This window comes from Delphinapterus leucas, chromosome 3, assembly GCF_059928025.1.
Source record: "Delphinapterus leucas isolate spDelLeu-1000000601 "Yukka" chromosome 3, BTC_Dleu_Yukka2, whole genome shotgun sequence".
NCBI classification, from domain to species: domain Eukaryota; kingdom Metazoa; phylum Chordata; class Mammalia; order Artiodactyla; family Monodontidae; genus Delphinapterus; species Delphinapterus leucas.
This window is the reverse complement of record NC_143131.1, coordinates 145,591,921-145,614,711: the sequence shown is the minus strand read 5'-3', so window position 1 is coordinate 145,614,711 and position 22,791 is coordinate 145,591,921. Positions and strand designations below refer to the sequence as shown.

The window sequence follows — 22,791 nt, the reverse complement described above, 5'->3', positions numbered from 1 at the left end:
TATTTTGATATTCTAAAAAAAAAAAACCAAGGCAGAAATTATAAATAATCAGAAATTTGATTTACTACATAACAGTATATTCCTCCTGAATATTTTATTAGTTAATAAAAAATAATTTTTAAGAATAAGTTTACTAAGACTAGTTCTTGAGCCTCTAATCTAAAATATAATATGGCAAAAACTATACTATTAGTACCATTAATATTTCCATTTATCACTAGGAAACAGCAAACAAAGCTGAAATCTGATACCCAAACAATTATTAACACCACAGGCTACAGTGGCTATAGCATTCATTTTGGTATCTGAAAGATGAAAATAAACCATTTTCCTTCCTGATATTTATAGATTTGAAAAAACTAGTGAGATCAAAATTGATTATCTGACACTTCCTAAGCTCCATCATATTATACTTAAATACCACATTTACTTATAGAAACATGAAACATAACAGAAGCCCAAAGTGATTACAGAAAGCAGTTACTGGAATCTCTACCCACTATGTAAGATTCAAGTTAGCATTTCCAGCATTTCCCCCTTCTTTTAAATCAAACGTCCATCTCTCTCTCCTTCAATTGGTCTGTCTCTTCAGTTTCCCTCAATATATAAAAATTTCTCCTTAATACAAATTAATAATAGCATACAGCATTATAATCTCAACTTATGTACTCTTCACATATTATTTCACTAAATCCTCAAAACGAACCTGTGAGATACATATTATTCTCTTTTCACATACAAGAAAATTAAAGCTCACAGGCACACCATATCTATAACACTGAGGGAAGAACCTTGGGTTTACTGAGTACTTGTATGTACTAGGACCTGTGCTAGTAACTTATCTAATCTTAGTAAGACCCAAGGAAAGTGTCATGATTGCTTTACAGATAGTGATATGTAAGTTTAAAGACATTAAGAAGTTTGGACAAAGCAGCAGGCAATAGAGCTAAAACACAAATCCAGGTCTTATTTCAGAGTTATCTTCAAGGCATACATGCTTATTCTACTTGGGTTATTTATTTAGATATCCAATTTTTTTGATAAGAGGGATTATGCATCCATTTTCTACTGCATAACTATGTCTCTACCATGTAGGCAAAGAATATTTTACTTCTTGATGATTATATTTTGAATATACTGCAGGAATACTAGACTTAGCTTCTACAAAAGCATGGTAACATACAATTCTAAATTTTTAAGAAACCTCAAGTTTAGATCTTTTTCTTAGAAGATACATCCTGTTATTGACCCTACATGAATTTACCTGGCTCACATTTGACAATTGTATTTGATTTTCATTATGCATTGTAGATCTCCCTATTGCCTGGTTCAGAAGTACTTAAGAAATGCTAGTTGAAGTTGTTAATGCTCTAAAATTAGGCTAAGTAAAATGTCTCCACAGAAGCCATGTATTTTTTACCATACAGAGACAAAATCACACTTCAGAGCTTGAAGCTTTCTTCAAAAGGTACCTAGTTCTACACAAGATAAGCATGGAACATCTTGTGACAGAAAGTAAGAAAATGTTCAAAGGATGGTGAATAAATGTCAAATGAACAGAGATGCCAGCCTGAAAGGGTTCCTAATGGCCAAATTTGGGAAAATTTGGGCACCAAAATATAATGTAAGTAACAAACTATAACCTATTAAACAAAGTTAGAAACCAGGAATCCAAGCTGATAGAAATAATAAATGAATAAATTAATAGTTTAATGAGGAATAAGGTATTTTCAGAGTCTTAAACTACCTGCCCACAAAATACTCATTATTTACAAAGGGGAAAAGAATAAATGTACAATTGGAGAAGCCTGGTAGAGACCATCTTAGTCAAGTGACCAAAGTGAACATCATTAGTGATGTAACAAATCAAATCATGTGCTTCCTGAGATGAGACAACGAGAAAACCACAGATCAGCACATCAGCCCACCTGCAGCACTCAGAGCCAGACCTCTCAGCCAGCTGGGCCGGGACCAGCCCCAACAACCAGTACGCCTGCAGCAATCTTGGCCCAACCACAACAGGAGGGCACACACAGCTCCCACAAAGGAGGAGGAGCACCTGGAGCACCCGGCTCTGGTGACCAGGGAGAGGGTACCACCGGGCCCCATAGAACCCCTTTTACGTTAAGACCACTGTTTGAAGACCAGGAGATGTGGCTGATACACCTACTACACAGAAACAAACACAGAGACTCAGACACAATGAGGAGGCAAAGGAATACCTTCCAATTGAAAGAATCAGACAAAACCCCAGGAAAGGAACTAAACAAAATGGAGATAAGCAACTTACCAGATAAAGAGTTCAAAGTAAGTGATAAAGATGCTCACCAAAATCGGGAGACAAATGGATGAACTCAGTGAGAACTTCAACAAAGAAATAGAAAATATAAAAAAGAACCAACAAGAACTGAAGAATACAATAACTGAAATGAAAAATATACTAGAGGGAATCAACAGCAGACTAGAGGAAGCAAAGGAATGGATCAGCAATCTAGAAGACAGGGTAGTCGAAATAACCCAATTGGAACTGCAAAAAGAAAAAAGAGTTTTTAAAAAATGAGGATAGCTTAAGGGACCTCTAAGACAACAACAAGCATACTAACATTTGCATTATTATAGGGGTCCCAGAAGGAGAAGAGAGAAAGAAAAGAGCACAGAATGTATTTGAAGCCATAATTGCTGAAAACTTCCCTACCCTCAGTATCAAAAAAAAAATCTGAATAAAAAATAGGCAGAGGACCTGAATAGACATTTTTCTAAGGAAAACACAAGGAAGGCCAACAGACATATGAAAAAATGTTCAATATCACTAATCCTCAGGGAAATTCAAATCAAAACCACAGTGAGATATCACCTCACGTCTTTCAGAATGGCTATTATTAAACAGACAACAAATAAGTATTGGCAAGGACCTGGCAAAAAGGGAACCCTTGTGCACTGTTTGTGGGAATGTAAATTAGTATGGCTGCTATGGAAAATAGTATGGAAGGTCCTCAAAAAATTAAAAATATTGGGTTGGGCAAAAAGTTTGTTTGGGTTTTTCCATAAGATTTTTTTTTTTTTTTTTGGAGAACCCAATAGCACTACCATATGATCCAGCAATTCCACTTCTGGGTATTTACCCAAAGAAAACAAAAACACTAATTCAAAAAGATATATGCACCCCTATGTTCACTGCAACATCAATTACAATAGCCAAGATATGGAAGCTACCTAAGTGTCTATCAATAGATCAATGAATAGAGTATGTAGTATAAATACACACAATGGAATTACTCAGTCATTAAAAAAGAATGAAATCATGCTATCTGCAATAACATGGGTGGACCTAGAAGGTATTATGCTAAGTGAAATAAGTCAGATAGAGAAAGACAAATACCATCTGATTTCACTTATATGTGGAATCTAGAAAACAAAACAGAAAGACTCACGGATACAGAGAACAAACTGGTGGTTGCCAGAGAGGAGGGGGACGGGGGCTGGATGAAATAGGTGAAGAAGATTAATAGGTACAAACTTCTAGTTATAAAATAAATAAGTCTCGGGGATATAATGTACAGCATGAGGAATATAGTCAATAATATTTTAATAACTTTGGTGACAGGTGGTTACTAGACTTATGTGGTGATCCATTCATATATATATATATATATATATGTATAAATGTCAAATCATTATGTTATACACCTGAAACTAATATTGTACGCCAACTGTACTTCAATTTAAAAAAAAGATGATAAAAGTTCTTAAATATAAAGAATAAATTCCCCTTTATTATAACATTATTCCATGTAAAACCCAACTTCTGCTTTTGTTCTGTTTAGAACCATGTTAAATACAAAAATGAACAGGAGCAGGTGAGGATGTGCTCAGCTGCTGAGTTCATAAAGGCGTTGGTGGGGGGTAAGCATAGCTTCTGCAAACTCTCCTTGTATGGGTGAAACCCATGCTAACAAGTAGCAAAGTGCCAAGTATCCTGTTCTTTGTTGAGTCATGCTGTGTATCCATTATTGAGAATCAATTTACCAAACTGCTAAACTGCTTGTCTTTTATGTGTAAGCAAATAAAGGCTTGTTCCATTTTTGCGTATAATTTATTTTTATGATTAGTATATTACTACATATACAGAGGATAAAAGGACGATCCTCCAATTGCCATGGAGAGAGGACCATGTCTAATTTCCTGTTCTTTGTAGTACTTTATATTGTTACTGTCATTTTCGGTAACAGTAAAAGTGTTCCAATACTTGATTATCCCACCAATAAAACAGACACCCCCGCCCAAAAAAAAAGACTTGCTTATTCAGAGTTTTAAGCCACACAAAGATTTTACATCAAAGAAATGACATTACCTAGCAAACTTCATGTCACCATTAGATGGAAAGGCTTACCAGGTTCATTTCCTGAGTCAATTCTGAGAGGATTATTACTCCTATTATGCAGTGTTCCACAGTACCCTTTGGAGAAAAAAACAAGTTTAGCCTAAATGGAGACAAATGATTGGTTCTTAATGTGTAAACCAGGTAACATTTACAAGTAATTAAATACTGAAACATCACATTTTCTTAAAATAGATCTATTAAAATATATAGAAAAATCACTATGAGGTCCACAAATAAAAATAATGTCAAGCTCATTTTTTTGAAGGATAAATTTAGGTATAGAGTTGAATGGGAAAAAAGCTCACCTACCTTAGAACTGCATGATACTCTCTATAAAATGTTTTCAGCATGTAGGACTTACAATAAACTAAACCTCAAAATACAGGAGTGTAGTTTAATCGTTTTCATAAGGACACGAATAAGAAAGAACAAAAAACAATTTTTAGCTCTGTAAATTTGCTTGAAGATAGATGCATTCAGTAAATAATAACTTAGGAACTAATTTAAATCCCTCAACCTAATACCAGATAAGATCACCTATGCCCTTTTAATATTATTTAATAGTGCACGTATATGCATTTACTAAGGGTCTATAATGAAGGCTTGTGAACTGCCCAATGCACTGAGTAAATACATGACTATCAATACAGTATATGATGTTTTAATGTAATCAGCTTCCAATTTCATCTCAATAACTTCCTTCAAATCAAAATTCAGATTTTATACGCACATCACTAACAAATTACTCAACTGCAAAATCACATTGGAAGTATGAAAATAAAAAAATCTGACATCCAATTATAGTATAATAATTTTAAAAAAGCAATACAGATGATACACTTTTCAAGCCTTAATTTTATAGCTGGTCATTCCTTCTAACTATCACAGAATTTCACTAACACTGGGTCACTAGGTGTAATTAAATTCAAATTATCTCAGAATAAAAAAATAAAAGAAACATCCATAATTTTTGCTTTTCTTTTTTTTTTGACTGCACTGGGTCTTTGTTGCTGTGCGCGGGCTTTCTCTAGCTGTGCCGAGCGGGGGTTACTCTTCGTTGTGGTGCGCGGGCTTTTCATTGCGGTGGCTTCTCTCGTTGTGGAGCATGGGCCCTAGGCGCACGGGCTTCAGTAGTTGCGGCACGTGGGCTCGGTCGTTGCAGCACGTGGACTCTAGAGCACAGGCTCAGTAGTTGTGGTGCACGGGCTTAGTTGCTCCGTGGCATGTGGGATCTTCCCGGACCAGGGATCGAACCCGTATCCCCTGCAGTGGCAGGCGGATTCTTAACCACTGCCCCACCAGGGAAGTCCAATTTTTGCATTTTAATGCTTTATGGCCCTTTAGGACAATCGGAACTCTATGATAAACTACAGATTTCACATTACTGAAGCATCCATCTTCTGTGTAAACCAGGCCAATGCTCCTTAACATGTCGTTCCCTGACCAACTGTTAGTCCATGAATCTGCTGGTAGTCTGCAAATTCGATTCTAATCTGAGAATGGTTTGATACTGGTCCATGACAAAAGAGTTTGCACCAAAATATAAAACAGATAAGTCACTAAGTACACTGTTTAGTTCAGCTGGCATATTTTTCATAGCAAGTCTCTCTCGATGACGGAAGCACCACGTTGATTTACATTCTGACATAAACCCCTTATCTTGCTGTGAACCAGCAATCTGAATAGCACTGTCCTAGATGACAGTAGTATCTCCTGGGTAGGTATGTAGAAAGGAGGCATGTAAATGTTAGAAGTATGACAGCAATAAGGTTACAATAACAGAGAAAAGAAGATATACAAAATTTCAGGCCATTAAAAATTTAACAAACTTAAAATAATTTTTAGTACAAAATTCACAGAAGCTGTTATTACCCAAAGGAACCATGCGGTACTATTTTAGAGTACTAAAACACTAAGTCAGTTGTCTTTCTCATGACTGAAGGTTAGGTTAAGTCATATACCCAGAAAGCAAGTGCTTTTTTTGTGATACTGTAGTAAACTTCGAAGAGAAAACATTTTCTGTTTCTTCTGGTCTTCCAAAACTGACAAAAGCACACTAAAGCCCAACTTAAGCTCAACTCATCAGCCATTGAAAAGGGAGCTTGAGAAATGTTAGCCAACAAGAATGATTTCATTTCATTCAGTTTTCAACCTTGATTTTATTTTAAAAGAACTCTGAAGTCTATTCTTGTTTACAGTGAGTGTGTGTGTGGATTCTTGATGAGCTGTGTACAATCTTAGTAAAGGACAAGAGAGGGGTGCTATTGTGTTAGTCAAAACTATATGCACAACTATAAAGTGAGAAACTCATGTGTCACTGAATAAACTATCCCTCTGTCCCACAGCAGATCTCCTCAGGGCTAAAAATACACTTATTCTTGTGATATTTTAGATAATCAAATATTTGTTAACCAGGATTTTAACAATACGAATAAAAGAGAAGCAGAATAGTCTAGTGTTTCATATTCTGAGGTTTCTAGCATTACAATGTATGATGGCGTTACATCTTACATAGGGATTAAATCTGACAGTTACTGTATAAGCAATAACATCTCAGAAAGTCCAAAAGGCCCCCTAATTGCCAATAAACCAACACTGAACATCTATTAATCCAAACTGCCAGTTTTTCCTTGAGAACTGTAACAGATCACTGCCTCTTCAGCAGAGCACCAACTAAGGTACTTTTCTTGCGATTAGGGATAACATTTGCATGAAAAAGTATGTATCTTTAAATATCTGAATCACACTGAGCAGGGCATGATGGTCATCCTAAGAGGCATACAGGAACAGAAAAGAGCAGATTTAAGTTTCCCATATCACACCCCGCAACATAAAATACTATGTGGAATGGCAAGTGGAATCACTGGCACAGTTTAAATTAGTGTCCTCTTGCTTTTCTTTTTTCTTTTCTTTCTTTCTTTTTTTTTCTTTTCAGTCCAAATACCTGAATTTGTGTAAGTTAAATGTGAGTATGTTATAACTTTAATCATTTAGGTTAAAAACATTCTTGAGAATTTAGTATGACTCAATGTGGTATAATGTAAAAAAATTTTTAAATATATATATCTTAAGTTAGAAAACCTGTTGAAGTACAAGCGCTATGCTTTGCTAGATCACTATGCAATCCTATACAAATTACCTAACTTTTCTAAGCCTCAGTCTTCTCATTTACAAAACGTAATTCCCTTCACAGAGATGTAATTAGCATTAAATTAGATAATACATGAAAAACATTATATACATGTTTTGCATATATGCAATACAAAGACACACGTGGTTACAAATGACAACATATATTTTTGAAATTATAAAACATTATAATTTGCATTCTTCTGGTTTGGAAGTTATATGACATGATCCTCTTTTCCTGGCAATAAAAAATACAGGCTCCAGAGGATAAATAATAAACCATAATTAATATGGTTCTGGTAGCCACAAAACAAACCATATAACTTTAAGAAAAGCAGTTTTCTAAACCAAAAAAACAACTACTGATGTTCTTATAATGTAATAATGCCTTCTTACCTGAAGAAACTTCTTCACATCAGCAATAATTTCTCTGAAGACAAACTGGTCTTTCTGAATCTCAAACCACCCCAATTTAGTAATTTTAGCAATGACTTGAATTAGAGCTTGGATGACAAAGGGAGCCAGCTTGGGTTGTGATGCCACATAATTAAGAATGTAGTTTCCTGTAAAAAAATATTGTGATCATTTGGACTATTCAGTAACTTAATGCGAAAAATGTAAAAACAGGTAGTGATGACAACACATTCTTTGACAAAAAGTTAATCCCTTTCTCCAAGATACGTACTTATTTATATAGTCAGTTCTCCTATAAGGGTTATTTGGAAAAAGCAAATTTGTTCCAATTCAATTGATATATTAGGGGATAATATGAGTATAATGCGAATGTCACTTTCATTTCTGCATAATTTCATTTAGAAAGAAACACTAGGTGAATAAGGAAAATGGCAACCAAGCCAAACGAACCAAGCCATACTCAAAATGCATGTATCTACTAGCTATCTCAGTTCATCTCATGTGTTATCAGACTCATCCCTTTTGGTGTTACAATTTCCATCCTATTTCAGATCACCTTCCTTCTACCTTCATAGTAACTCACAAATTTCAACACTTCAATGAGTTATTTGTTGAAGTGGGCCCCCTTCCACAAACTTCAGGTCTTCTTCAAGATAAAATGCTGTATTTATTCTACTATTTAGTATTTCTTAACCATTTAACATGTGTAAAACTCTACTATGTCTTTTATTAGATTTCTATCTTTTTTTAATGTGTCATTGACAAAATGTTTCAATTTTATTTCCATAATCCCATTTCTCTAATAAGCCCTGTGGTTTTACTACATATCACTGCACAGCATAGTCACTTTTAGGAATACATATGTCATGTTATAGCAAAACTGACTACACACTATCTGGCTGTTTACACATGATCTTAGCCAAAAGGCCGAGAAGCGATATCTGGCTGTTTAAGTGGCAGAAAAAAATACAAATAATATAATGTGATAAAATAAGTACATAAGTTAAAGAAAGTACAAACAGAAGAGTAAAGCCTGGAATAAAGTTAATATGCCCAAATCATTAAAAGTGGGTAGCAAATTCAGCTATGAGCTTCCTAATGGAGGAGTGATTGAGGTTACAAATGGGCCACAAAAGTCTATCAGAAAAACAGAAGAAAAAAATTTTTTAAAGGGAGAAGATTCCATTTCTACTTTGGCCCCGAAGGCCAGCATACCATTTGGGAAAAGAGTGAAGAAAAAGTAAATATTAATACTTCATTATTTAACTAAAAATAGCTTTAATGGAAACAACCCCAAAATCCAAGAACACTTTCAACAGCTGTTCTTGACAACTGTAATGAGAACCTTGATATAAAAAAGAAAAGTTCTCACGACTAGCACATTTCAACCTTAATTTTTATTAACATTAAAAATACACAGTTATAAAAATACTATTAAAAAGCACAGATTTTCCTAGCATTAAGATAAATCTGAAAGAGGTTTCTGCTATGGATTAAAGTAATATGGTTCTCTTAAGCTTCATTACATGTAATCTTTTATTTCAATAACAAAACTTATGAAAATGACACTGCCTCCTGAACATAAAAGAAAATCTGATTTACTTCTATTATTTTTATTTTTAGTATCTTGAAAAATTTTAACCCGGAGGGAATGTGAGAAATCTATATGTAGGTAGTGGTAACCACTGGGAGGGTAATCTCAAAAATAATAAAACAACAAAACAGGAGACAAACCAAGTTTCACATTTAAGCTAGGTACCTGAAGCACACCTTCCCAAACTCCTTGAACAAAGATACTAGCTAATAAGTTTATTATCTAAGGCAAAAAAATTTAATAGACTGTATTTCTGTTACATTAGTTGAACGTTTTACATAAAATATTCTCACGTTATGCTTATTACATGACCTATAATAGTGTTCCAGTTTAATAAGCAAGAGCCAATGATAACAATCAAGTAAAACAACCGCAATCTAATCATCACCAGCCCAAGATAATAGGGAAAAGCCATATACCAAGAAGAAAATGAAATGTTCAGAAAGACACATGGGAGAATGAAATAAACAGCTGGAAAAATTCCCCAACAAAAGTTAACAGAAACTTGGAAAGCTATGCACTAGAGGCTCTTTGAGTGTCAAATGCCTATATGATAACAACAATACTTAGCATTTATGAAACAAGTTAGAAATTACAAGTGCTTCCCAGAAAAAAAGCTTTATGTAGCTCTCACAGCAATGTGAAGATATTGCTATTATATTACTATAATTCTGTTTCCTAGGCAAAAAAATATGAAGGTCAAAGAGGTGAAACAACTTGTCACAGTGGCCAAATTGGGACTCTGAGTCAGGTTGTTTTGGTTTGAGTTTGTTTGTTTCCTGCTTTCAAATACTGGTCAAACCATATATTTTAGTAATAATCAGTAATTCAAAAACTCTACTAAGTCAAAACTGGTAGATAGTCTTTTGGAGTTTACTATCATTAGACTGAAACTTTAGGTATTACACATTATAGAAATTTAATATGAAATATTTTTGACTGATTAATTGAAGTCAAGTAAAAAAATATGCCACAAAGTCTATCAGAAAACATACAAAAAGAATATAAAAGAAAGGGGAAAGACTCAATCTCTACTTGGGTCCCAAAGACTAGCATGTTATTCAGGAAAAAAATGAAGAGAAGGTAAATACCTCAACATTTAACTAAGAATGCTTTGATGGAAACAATTCCAAATGCTGTGAACACAAAAATTTGAGCTATAATCTATGCCTTGAGAGCTAGCTTATAAAATATTTGGAGAGACAGACAAAAAGAAACTACCACAAGAAGATCAATGTAAGACTTATGAGGTGAAGATGTGGAGAAACTGCAATGTTCACACATTGCTGCTGAGAACGCAAAATGGTACAGGCACTTTGAAACATAGTTGCACAGGTTTTTTTAAAGTTAAGCATAAACTTACCTATGACCCAGCAATTTCACTCCTAGGTATCTACTCAAGAGAAATGAAAACGTATATCCACACAAAGACTTGTATGTCAATGTTCGTGGTAGCATTATTCACCGTGGCCAAAAAGCAAAAACAACCCACATGTTCATCAGGTGGTGAATGGATAACAAAATGTCACACATCTATACAAGGGAATATTATTCTATAATAAAAAAATGAAATACACATGCTACAACATGGATGAACCTCAACAACATTTTTCGAAGTGAAAGAAGTTAGATGTAAAAAAACTACACATGATATGATTTTATTTATATGAAATATCCTCAGAAGGTCGATCTACACAGGCAGAAAACATCTTAGAGGTTGGTGGTATGGGAGCAGGACTAACTGTAAATGAGCATGGGGAGTTTGGAAGGGATGATGGGAATGTTCACACAACTCTGTAAATTTACTAAAAATCAAAAATTGTACACTTAAAACAAGTTAACTTTATGGTATATAAATTATACCTCAATAAAACTGTTTGAAGAGGGGAGTCAGCAAGGAAGGAAAGAGGGAGGGAGGGATGGAGTGAAGGACAGAGAAAGGGAAGGAGAATTGACTGATTTATATAGGTAATTAAACTTAAGCTACACTTTTATTTGAATAGAAGATTAAAAGGACAGCATTCCAGGCTAGAGAAACAACATAAGAAAAGGCACCAAGGCAGAAATAACATGGCATGAGGAAAATACCTTCTGGTACAAATAGGCTAGTACCAACGAGATACAAGGCTACAAGGACGGGACGATCCATCAATTACAAGCTCATGAAAGGACTTGAACACCAGGCTGAGGAAATGGTATTTAATTGATGAGCAATGGTAAGCCATCGTTAATTATACTAATATAGGTAGAAAACAGTGTGCTGGACACAGAGAACAGGCAACAGAGTTAATGTTGGGAAATAATGAAATATGTAGTCTGGGACCGTATCATGAAAGACTGAGAATTTTAGAGTTGATGTAATAAAGGCAATGTGACTTTGAGGCAATCTTCACATTTTCCATTTTAACTGACGTACCAATTATTCTATTGACACATGTCAGACATTTCATAACATTCTAATCTACTTGCAGAAGCAAGAGTAGTAACTCAAACCCAAGAAACTCATAAAGGAAACACATCATTTGTTGCTTGAAATTGTGCGGTAGGTTTCTACTTTTCTCTTTTTTCCGAATTTCCTTTAATGAGTGTACCTTTTTTTTTTTTTTAAGTATCCATTTAAAAAAGATAAGTGCAAGAGACAATCTGAATAGGCCCATATCTATTAAATTAACTGAGTCAATAATTAATAACCTTCCAAAACAGCAAGCACCAGGCCCAGATGGGTTCACTGATGAATTCTACCAAACATTTAAGAAAGAAATTCTACCAATTCTCTACAATCTCTTCCAGGAAAAAGAAGGAGAGGGAATTCCTCCTAACTCATTCTATGAGGTTGGCATTACCTTAACACCAAAACCAGACAAAAACATTACAAGAAAACTTGTAGTTGAGCCAATATCTCTCATCAATATAGAAACAAAAATCCTCAACAAATTATTAGCAAAGCAAATCCAACAATGTATAAAAAGAGTTCTATACCACAACCAAGTGGCATTTATCCCAGGTATGCAAGCATTGTTCAACATTTTAAAATCAATTAATGCAGCCCATCACATCAATAGGCTAAAGAAGAAAAATCACATGATCATAATAGATCCAAAAAAAGGATTTCAAAAATTCCAACTGCCATTCATGATAAAAACTCTCAACAAACCAGGAACAGAGGGGAACTTCCTCAACTTCATAAAGAACATCTACAAAAAACCACAGCTGATGAATAAAATCAAAGAAATTAATAAATGGAGAGATATTCCATGTTCGTGGACAGGAAGACTCAATGTTGTCGAGATGTCAGTTCTTCCAGAACTGATCTATAGATTCAATGCAATCCCAATCAAAATCCCAGAAAGTTATTTTTTTTTGGATATTGACAAATTGATTCTAAAGTTTATATAGAGAGGCAAAAGACCCAGAATAGCCTACACAATACTAAAGGCGAAGGACAAAGTTGGAGGTCTGACACTACCTAACTTTAATTTTTATAAAACTATAATAATCAAGACAGTGTGGTACTGGTGAAGGACAAATAGATCAATGGAACAGAATAGAGAACCCAGAAAGAGACTCCCATAAATACAGTCAACTGATCTTTGAAAAAGGAGCAAAGCTAATAAAACGGAGTAAAGATAGTCTTTTCAACAAATGGTGGCAGAACTGGACCTCCACATGCAAAAAAATGAATCTAAACACAGAACTTACACACTTCACAAAAATTAATTCAAAATGATCACAGCTCTAAATGTAAAATGCAAAACTATAAAAACTCCTAAAAGATAACAGGAATAAAATCTAGATGACCTTGGGTTTGGTGATGATTTTTTACAAACAACAACAAAGGCACAATCCATGAAAGAAATACTTGATAAGGTGGACTTCATTACAATTAAAAGCTTCTGCCCAAGAGAATGAGAAGACAAGCCACAAACTGGGAGAAAATCTTTGCAAAAGACCTATCTGATAAAGGACCATTTACTAAAATATACAGAGAATAAGAAAACAACAACCTGATTTAAAAATAAGCAAAAGACCTAAACAGTCACCTCATTAGAGAAAATATACAGACAACAAATAAGCATATGAAAAGATGTTCAACATCATATGTCATTAGGAAACTGTAAATTAAAAAACGGTAGGATTCTACTACACACCTATAAGAATGGTCAAAATCCAAAACACTGAAAACACCAAATGCTAGCAAGGATGTGGAAGAACAGGAATTCGCATTCATTGCTGATGGGAATGCAAAACTGGTACAGCCCCTTTGGAAGGCAGTTTGGTGATTTCGTACAAATCTAAACATACTCTTACCATACAATCCAGCAATCACTCTCCTTGGTATTTGCCCAAATGAGGTGAGAACTTATGTCCACACAAAAAAACTGCTTTATAGCAGCTTTATTCGTAATTGCCAAAACTTGGAAGGAATGAAGGTGTACTTCAAAAGGTGAACAGATAAACTGTGGTACATCCAGACAACGGCACGTCAGTCAGCATTAAAAAGAAATGATCGGGCTTCCCTGGTGGCGCAGTGGTTAAGAATCTGCCTGCCAATGCAGGGGACACTGGTTCGAGCCCTAGCCCGGGAAGATCCCACATGCTGCGAACAACTAAGTCTGTGGGCCACAACTACTGAGCCTGTGCTCCGCCATAAGAGGAGCCACCGCGATGAGAAGCCTGTGCACTGCAGCAAAGAGTAGCCGCCGCTCACCGCAAAGTAGAGAAAAGCCCGGGTGCAGGAACAAAGACCCAGTGCAGCCAAAAATAAAATAAATAAAATAAATAAATTTTTAAAAAAAAAGAAAGAAAGAAATGATCTATCAAGCCATGATAAAACATGGAGAACCTTAAATGCATATTACTAAGTAAAAGAAGCCAATCTGAAAAGGCTACACACTGTATAATTTCAACATTGCATGCATGCATTCTGGAAAAGGCAAAACTATGGAAACAGTAAAAAAGATCAGTGGTCGCCAGGAGTTAGAGGGGAGGGAGGGATGCATAGTTGGAACACAATGGCTTTTTAGGGCAGTGAAACTATTCTGTATAATACTATAACGGGGGATATGTGTCATTTATACATTTATCCAAACCCACGGAATGCACAACACCAAGAGTGAACTCTAATATAAACTATGGACTTTGGGTGATGATGATGTGTCAATGTAGGTTAATCAACTGTTACAAATGTACCCACTCTGGTGCGGTATGCTAATACTGGGGAAGGCTATTCATGTGCGGGGCCAGGGGGTATATGGGAATTCTCTGTACTTTTTGCTCAATTTTGCTGTGAACCTAAAGGTGCTCTAAAAAAATAAAGTCTACCTAAAATATGTGTGTTTATGTGTACAAAAGTCAAACAAACAAAATCACAATGTTTTATGACAGGTTTTTAATGTTTGAACCCTTATTTTTTAAACTGTAAATTTCTCTTTTGCTTTCTTAAGCACACAGGTCCATGAGAACATGGATAAATTCTCTAGGTTTTCTTCAGCCTGGTATGTTTTTTTTTTTGGTAGATGTTCTTTATCAAGTTGAAGGAGTTCCCCTCGGTTATTAGGTACTTAAGAGAAATATCAGTCAAACATATGAGGCAAATGACAAATCATTGTGGGATTTGACCATTCAAAAACTGAGCTTAAAGAACCATCATATATAATACTACACTTTAACTTTTCTGTTACACAAATATGAATCATGTAAACCTTGAGGCTGGAGAGCAGAAATGAGTCAACAGTCTATTATGAACAAAGATAATAAAAAAATTCCCATACCTCAACTACCAGAGTTTTGTCCATATGAAAAACAAATTCACACACTTAAAATATGAAAATACATTACTTCTGAAAGCATATTGGTACTTTATAGAATCAATTTTCCAACTACACTAAGTTCCAAGCACTGTTCATCCATATACACATTATTTTCCTAATAAGTAGGAATCTGCTTTTGATTTTATATGCATCCCATATGATTTTGATATAGGATCCTGAGAAATGCTGGAGAGCACACTTCTTTCCCATCATTTAGTTGTATATGATGTTAAGATAATCGCTAAGAGCATGGACTCCACAAAAATTGTGTAAGTTTGAATCACAGCTCTACTTCTTGCTAGATGTGTGATGATCTTGGGCACATTATAGAGCCTATCAAATCTAATTTCCTCATTTATAAAATGAGGATAACAATAGTGCCCATCTCAGAAGTTTGGTAGATAAAATGAGATAGTGCAAATCTTAGTAAATAGTATAGACAATAAAATGCTAGTTATTATTTATTATCAAATTAAACAAATGCTTTTCTGACAACACATTTTTGTATAACACATTGTTGTTTATCACTACATATGTAAAGGAGACTTGACTACTCATCTTTAAAAATGACAATAAAATAACTTGCAAGCCTGTTAACAGTTTAGCATATTTAAAAGCAAAAATTATTTTTAAAGTGCAATTTGATAAAAAGCATAATAAGCCACTTACTGATATCTATTCTTTGTTCAATCGGCAAAGGACTGACTCGGCTAATAAGTTTTGAAAGACATGTTGCTGCAAGGAGTTGAGCATAGGATGTCTGTAAAGAAATATAAATTTTAATAGATTAATCAAAATACTATGATAAGGGAACTTCCCTGGTGGAAGAGTGGTTAAGAATCTGCCTGCTAATGCAGGTGACATGGGTTCGATCCCTGGTATGGGAAGATCCCACATGCCACAGCGCAACTAAGTCCATGCGCCACAACTACTGAAGCCTGCGCACCTAGAGCCCAAGCTCCGCAACATGAGAAGCCACCCAGCTCGCTGCAACTAGAGAAAGCCCGCGCGCAACAACGAAGACCCAATGCAGCCAAAAAAAAATACTATGATAGGAACTTTTCCTAAGCAATATTGGGAATTCTTCTGGTTTTCCAAACTGGCAGATTTACAAGGGATAAAATACACACACACACACACACACACACACACACACACACACAAAATCCCTCATAAGGGTGGGGTAGTTGAGGAAGGTATAGGTAGTCTTCAAATGGCAAGCAGTTGTTGGGCTACTGAAGCCCCGTGCACCTAGAGCCCATCCTCCGCAAGAGGAAAAAAATGATTATGAGCAAGTTCAAATAAAATACACTTACCATGTCTACATAGTCCTGCATGTTCTGCCCTCTGATTATCTCTTCAAACTCATCTGGTTCCACTCTTTGCTATCCTCTGACCAAAACAGCCCTCTTTCAGTTCCTTTCAATGCCTTTCCCACCCTGACCTCCCCCCTCCTTCAGATCCATGCTGGTTGTATTCACTCTGACCACCAACTGTCTTAACTTAATAGCATACTCAACCCTTCAAAACCTGATTCAGTTATTCACTCTACCCCTAGCAATCTCTTGTAAAGATAGCCCTATTTTTTTTTTCTCTAGACCAGAGGTCAGCAAACTAAGGCCTGTGGACCAAATCCCGCCTGTTTTTGCAAGGCCCATGAGCTATGTATGGATTTTACTATTTTAAACAGTTGGGAAAAAAATAATAATATTTTGTGACATGTGAAAAGTACATGAAATCCAAATTTCAGTGTCCATGAATAAAGCTTATTAGAACACAGCCACACGCATATAGTCTGCTTTCAGGCTATGACAGCAGAGACAAATAGTTAAAACAGTATATGGCACTCACTGCCTCCTACCGCTGCTCAGTGCACTATAAACCGCAGTGATGTACTTATTAACTTCACAGCACAGAGTGCCATGAGTATCACCATGACATGACACGCACCTTTTATTATTACCAGTGCATATCTGTTATGTCAAAACAAGAAAAGATAGAAAGGCACTTCAAATGTCTAACTCTTAAGGCACAGTGGGATGTGGATCATTTTGTTACTGAATCAGATAGCAAAGCAATGTGCTTTTTATGCAATTGTACTATAGCTGTCCTAAAAGAATACAACATATGTTGACCATATCATACCAAGCACTCATGTCAGTGTTCCTAACTCACAGGTAATCAATAGTCAGAAAAAAGGAGAAAATTTAAGACAGAATATCTATAACAGTGAAATTTCTCCACAAAAAAATAAAGTGAGGCTACAACCAAAGTTAGGTTTTGAAATGGCTCATTTGTTAGCCAAGTAAGGAAAGCCACTTACCAAAAGAGTTAATTAAATCACCATTATTTTATTGCAGTAGCCAAAGTTACACATGCAGAGAACATAAACTTCAGACTACTAGACTTTCAGTGAGAAGAAGGCCCAGATAGTTGAAGATACTATTAGAGCAACATCAAAATTCAATTTCAAACCAGGCGAATGATTTGGAGGTTCTCCCTAGTTCTTGATGAGTTACCCATGCTACCAACATGCACTGCTCATACTGTTACTGACATTATCTGTTTATTCCAGAAGTCAATGCTAGTTTGAAGTGACTAAAGAATTAATCTCTATGAAGAGTCTGCATGCAATTACTGGTCAGAATATCTTGAAAAAAGCTGAGAAAATGCTAATTCTGTACAACCTGAAGTAGTTGCTAAAATGTGCCACAAGTGGTGGTAAAAAGAAAAGACTTAAGTGGACAAATTTACAAAGCTTGTAAAAATGTAAGAGACCAAAGCCTGTGGTATTCATTTTATTATTCATCAGTAGGTACTTTGTAGTAAATATCTGAATCTATCGTGTGTTAATGAATCAGTAGTGTTAACAGTGGACTTCAGGGACTTTCCTGGCAGTCCAGTGCTTAAGACTTCGCCTTCCAGGGACTTCCCTGGTGGTGCAGTGGTTATGAATCCACCTGCCAACGCAGGGGACAGGGTTCAAGCCCTGGTCCAGGAAGATCCCACATGCCACGGAGCAACTAAGCCCGTGCACCACAACTATTGAACCTGTGCTCTAGAGCCCGCAATCCACAACTACTGAGCCCACGTGCCACAACTACTGAAGCCCACGCACCTAGAGCCCATGCTCTGCAAGAAGAGAAGCCACCGCAATGAGAAGTCCGCACACTGCAATGAAGAATAGCCCCCACTCGCCGCAACTAGAGAAAGCCTGTGCGCAGCAACGAAGACCCAATGCAGCCAAAACTAAATTAATTAATTAATTTAAAAAAAAAAAAAAGACTTCGCCTTCCAATGCAGGGGGTGCGGGTTTGATCCCTGGTGGGGGAGCTAAGATCCCACATGCCTTGCGGCCAAAAAACCAGAACATAAAACAGAAACCATATTGTAACAAATTCAATAAAGACTTTAAAAATGGTCCACATCAAAAAAAAAAAATCTAAAAACAAAACAAAACAAAAAAACAGTGGACTTCAATTCACTTTCATGAATTCATCTTCAGTTCTGGAAATTTCTGTCAGAAATAGAAGCTGAAAATTCTGACTTGCCCTACTGCGCAGTAGTTCTATAGCTTGGCAGTGGTAAAGTTTTACTGCAATTTTTTCTTGCTCAGGACTGAGACTGAAATTTTTCTGAATGAGAAGAACCAATTTTATCCACTATTGTTGAACATTAAATAGCTTTTGAAGTTAGTTTTTGCTTCAAACTTGATAATGTCTCTTAATGAATTCAACCTAAAGTTACAAAATTGTCTAAAAGGCAAACAGTGCTTAGTACTAATGTGAAACTTATAACGCAATAAAGTTACTCTAGTCACAACTAACATTGATTGAATCACAAGTAATATCAAGCTGCTTTATATACTTTCCACACATCAAATATTAAAACAAGTGGCAAGATCTCTATTGCTAAGTATATTTTCTGAGCTCAAACTATGTTCCGGCAGCACTTTTTTTCAGACCTTGTTGCAAATGCAAAGGAAATTTCCATATTTCAAAATCCATTTAACTGAGCAACTGAGGAACCTCCACCTAACCTTCAGTTGGAAGTGATTAATCTAGAATGTAATGACATCCTAGAAGACAAATATCAAGAGAAGTTTTAATAAAACACTATACATGCCTTCTAAGTGATGAATATGCTTAATTAAAATCATATGCTTATCAGCTGATATCAATATTTGGTAGTACCTATCTGTGTGAAGAGACATTTCCAAAGATGAAATTTGTAAAATCTCATTACAGGTCAGTATTAACATATGAACATTTGTAATCAATGCTAATGATAGGAAATACTAACTCTGAACCCCAGTTAAGCAAAATGTCATCCCCAAAAGAATAATTCCATTCTTTTCATCAGTAGACTTATACTACAAAAAAACTGTACTCAATTATTGTATTTTAAAATTCATAAATAAAACTTTGTGGAAATTTGTTTTCTCTCTTCTAATAGGCATATTTATAAGACACCCTTGATTTTGCCTCTTGGCCCACAAAGTCTAAAATATTTACAATCTGGCCCTTTACAGAAAAAGTTTGCTAACCTCTGCTCTATAGATCCTACAGTCTCCTATTGTAGTGCTTACCATATCATTCCATAGCTCTTTATTTACAGTGATACATCTATGCCTTCCCAACTAAACTATGAGTTACTTTAATGCTTGTAAATAAAGCAGGTAGGTAGTACAGTGCCTGGTTTTACATTTAAATACTTGCTAAATGATGTTGAATGAATGGCTATGAATCTCTAGGAGAGAGGCAGGCGAGAAGTAATCAGCATTCCTCTGAATCATTCCTTCACATTTCAAAGTTAATTACAATCTGCCTCTCCCACCTAGATTTTTAATTCCAACTTTCTAAAAATGTAACTTTTGCCACTGGTAGAAGACATAAAAAGGGGCCAAGAGGAATCAAGAATGTATTTTGATTCATGCCTATTTCCACCTCCTGGGCTCTTCCCTAAGTTTTCTTTCCAGGCTTTCCAATTCTTCAACAGTGAAATAAACTACAGTAAAAAGACATATGGTAATACCTATCAGTTAACCTACATTGCTAACCTACATGCATTCATTAACAATGACATATACCTACCGATCTTTCATTGTTAATTGCTGTTATCAAATACTTACTGTTCCTTGTTCTAATAAAAGTTGACACTTGCTGAGACATTCTGGGCTGTCAATAAGTTCCAGGAGTGCTTTCTCAGCCTCTATTCTTTGTGTAAGATCAGTCCCTATGTAGAGATGAGTACATAATACTTCCAATTCAGCCAAACTCTTAAGAAGGAAAAAAAAAAAAAAATTTAACATTTTACTTGAGTGAAAAAAAATAAGGTAAATGTATTAATCATAGGAAACAAGGAATGCAAATACCATGTGTGTATTTGTCAAATCAATAAATGCTTATTGAACTACAACTACTTACTAGGGGTCACAGTGGTGAACAAAAATAAGGCAAACCGCCTACCTCTAAATTATTTAAATTGATAGTTCTGTGATGGAAAAGTAAGAGTACAGAAAGAGGAGGACCTGTCTAATCCAAGGGGTTTAAAAATGCTGGCCTAAAGTATATAGTAACATTTATGCTGACCTGAAAGGGTAAGCCATATGAAAAAGACTAGACAGCAGTTCAGGCAAAGACACAGCATTTACCAGAGGCCAGAATAGAGCTTAATCGTTTCAAGGCATTAAAAGGTCAGTATGACTGGTAGACAGCCAGCCAGGAGGAGATGCCAAAAGAAGCTAAAGAGATGGGTAAGGGGAATTATCATGTGCAAGTTGCAGACATTATGCCAATTTACATTCTTTTTCAGATTATAAGAACTTCAATGGTTCCATCTATACAAAAGAAAAGATACAAATATACGCTGATGTGGGTCTTCAGAACTAATGACTCATAGTGCTGCAGGTAAACCACGGCATGATTCTCAGGAACTACGACTTGGCCCCATGTTACTTACAGCAGTGTAATAACTAGCTATCATCTTGTAGGCTCCTATTTTACAGACATAAAGAATAATTCATTCTGGCTATCATCAGAAAGAACACAAATAACAAATGTTGGCAAGGATGTGGAGAAAAGGGAACTCTCATACACTGTTGGTGGGAATGTAAAGTGGTGCAGCCGCTGTGGAAAACAATATGGAGGTTCCTCAAAAAACTGAAAGAACTACCATATGACCCAGCAATTCCACTCCTGGGTATATATCCAAAAAAAAAAAAACACACCAAAAACACTAATTCAAAAAGATACATGTGCCCCAACGTTCACAGCAGCATTATTTACAATTGCCAAGATATGGAAGAAACCTAAATGTCCATCAACAGATGAATGGATCAAGAAGATGTGGTGTATATATATATATACAATGGAATATCCCTCAACCATAAAAAAGAATGAAATTTTGCCACTTGCAGTAATATGGATGGACTTGGAGGGCATTACGCTAAGTGAAATAAGTCATACAGAGAAAGACAAATACTGTATGATATCACTTATACGTGGAATCTAAAAATTACAACATACTAGTGAATATAACAAAAAAGAAACAGACTCACAGAAACAGAGAACAAACCAGTGGTTACCTGTGAGAGGTAATATAGGGGTGGGGGAGTGGGAGGTACAAATTACTGGGTGTAAGATAGGCTACAATGATAAGTTGTACAACACAGGGAATATAGTCAATATTTTATAATAACTGTAAGTGAAGGGTAATCTTTAAAATTGTATTAAAAATATATAGGGAGGACAAACAAGCCAATTTAAAAAATAAAAATAAATAAATCATTCTGTTTATAATCTAATCTGAAGATATAGGACACGTGGATAAAATCTGAAAGAAAAAATTCTAAATGAGTTCAGTATTCCTCTCAGCTTTAGAGAATTTTTGTTAAAGGTGTCTTACTAAAACTACTTCAGTTTGAACTTAGAGAATTACTCTTTGGAGGACAAAAAAAAACTGGCACAGATTTCAACATCAGGTGGGCGTATGAAGGTAATGGGATATTCATAAAGAAATACTATTTTTTATCCTTTCTGACCTGAATTTTTATGTGGCAGCCTTACAGCTACACTAATCTAAACATTCCGTCAAATGCATGTACCTTTGTCTAACAGGAATACATAAGAAACACTGAAATGAAACCTCCTCTAGCTCCCATTATTCTTTTTACTTCTCTCTCCTTAGTTTCTTAATGGCATTTTCCACTTCTCTATCCAGCTCAGAGCCCAACATCTCAGACTAGGGAATTTTTTGCTAGAGTGAAAATAAAAGTACAAAAGAAAGGTTTCAAAAGGATAAATTAGGATAAAGGACGGCAAAAATGAACCACACTTTAAACATTTCCTCTACCTAGATTGGCCCAAGAAGCCCTCAGAGTGCTACTACATACTGTTCATCATATTAAAATGCATAGAAAATTTATGGTTCATGAATACATATGAATTCCCATATTTCCTCCA

The 22,791-nt window shown here is 35.4% G+C and overlaps 1 protein-coding gene across 3 annotated transcripts in view; it reads right to left on the bottom strand.

The window, feature by feature from the left end:
• Positions 1-22,791, bottom strand: part of RANBP17 (RAN binding protein 17) — a 315,657-nt gene that overhangs the window by 285,112 nt on the left and 7,754 nt on the right. For all 3 annotated transcript variants that reach the window (XM_022595127.3, XM_022595128.3, XM_022595131.3), the window contains exons 2-5: positions 20,460-20,606; positions 15,998-16,088; positions 7,907-8,073; positions 4,391-4,456 (exon numbers count right to left, since the gene is read on the bottom strand). In XM_022595127.3, the coding sequence (XP_022450835.2) occupies positions 4,391-4,456; positions 7,907-8,073; positions 15,998-16,088; positions 20,460-20,606 (471 nt within the window). The remainder of the gene's footprint in view (positions 1-4,390; positions 4,457-7,906; positions 8,074-15,997; positions 16,089-20,459; positions 20,607-22,791) is intronic.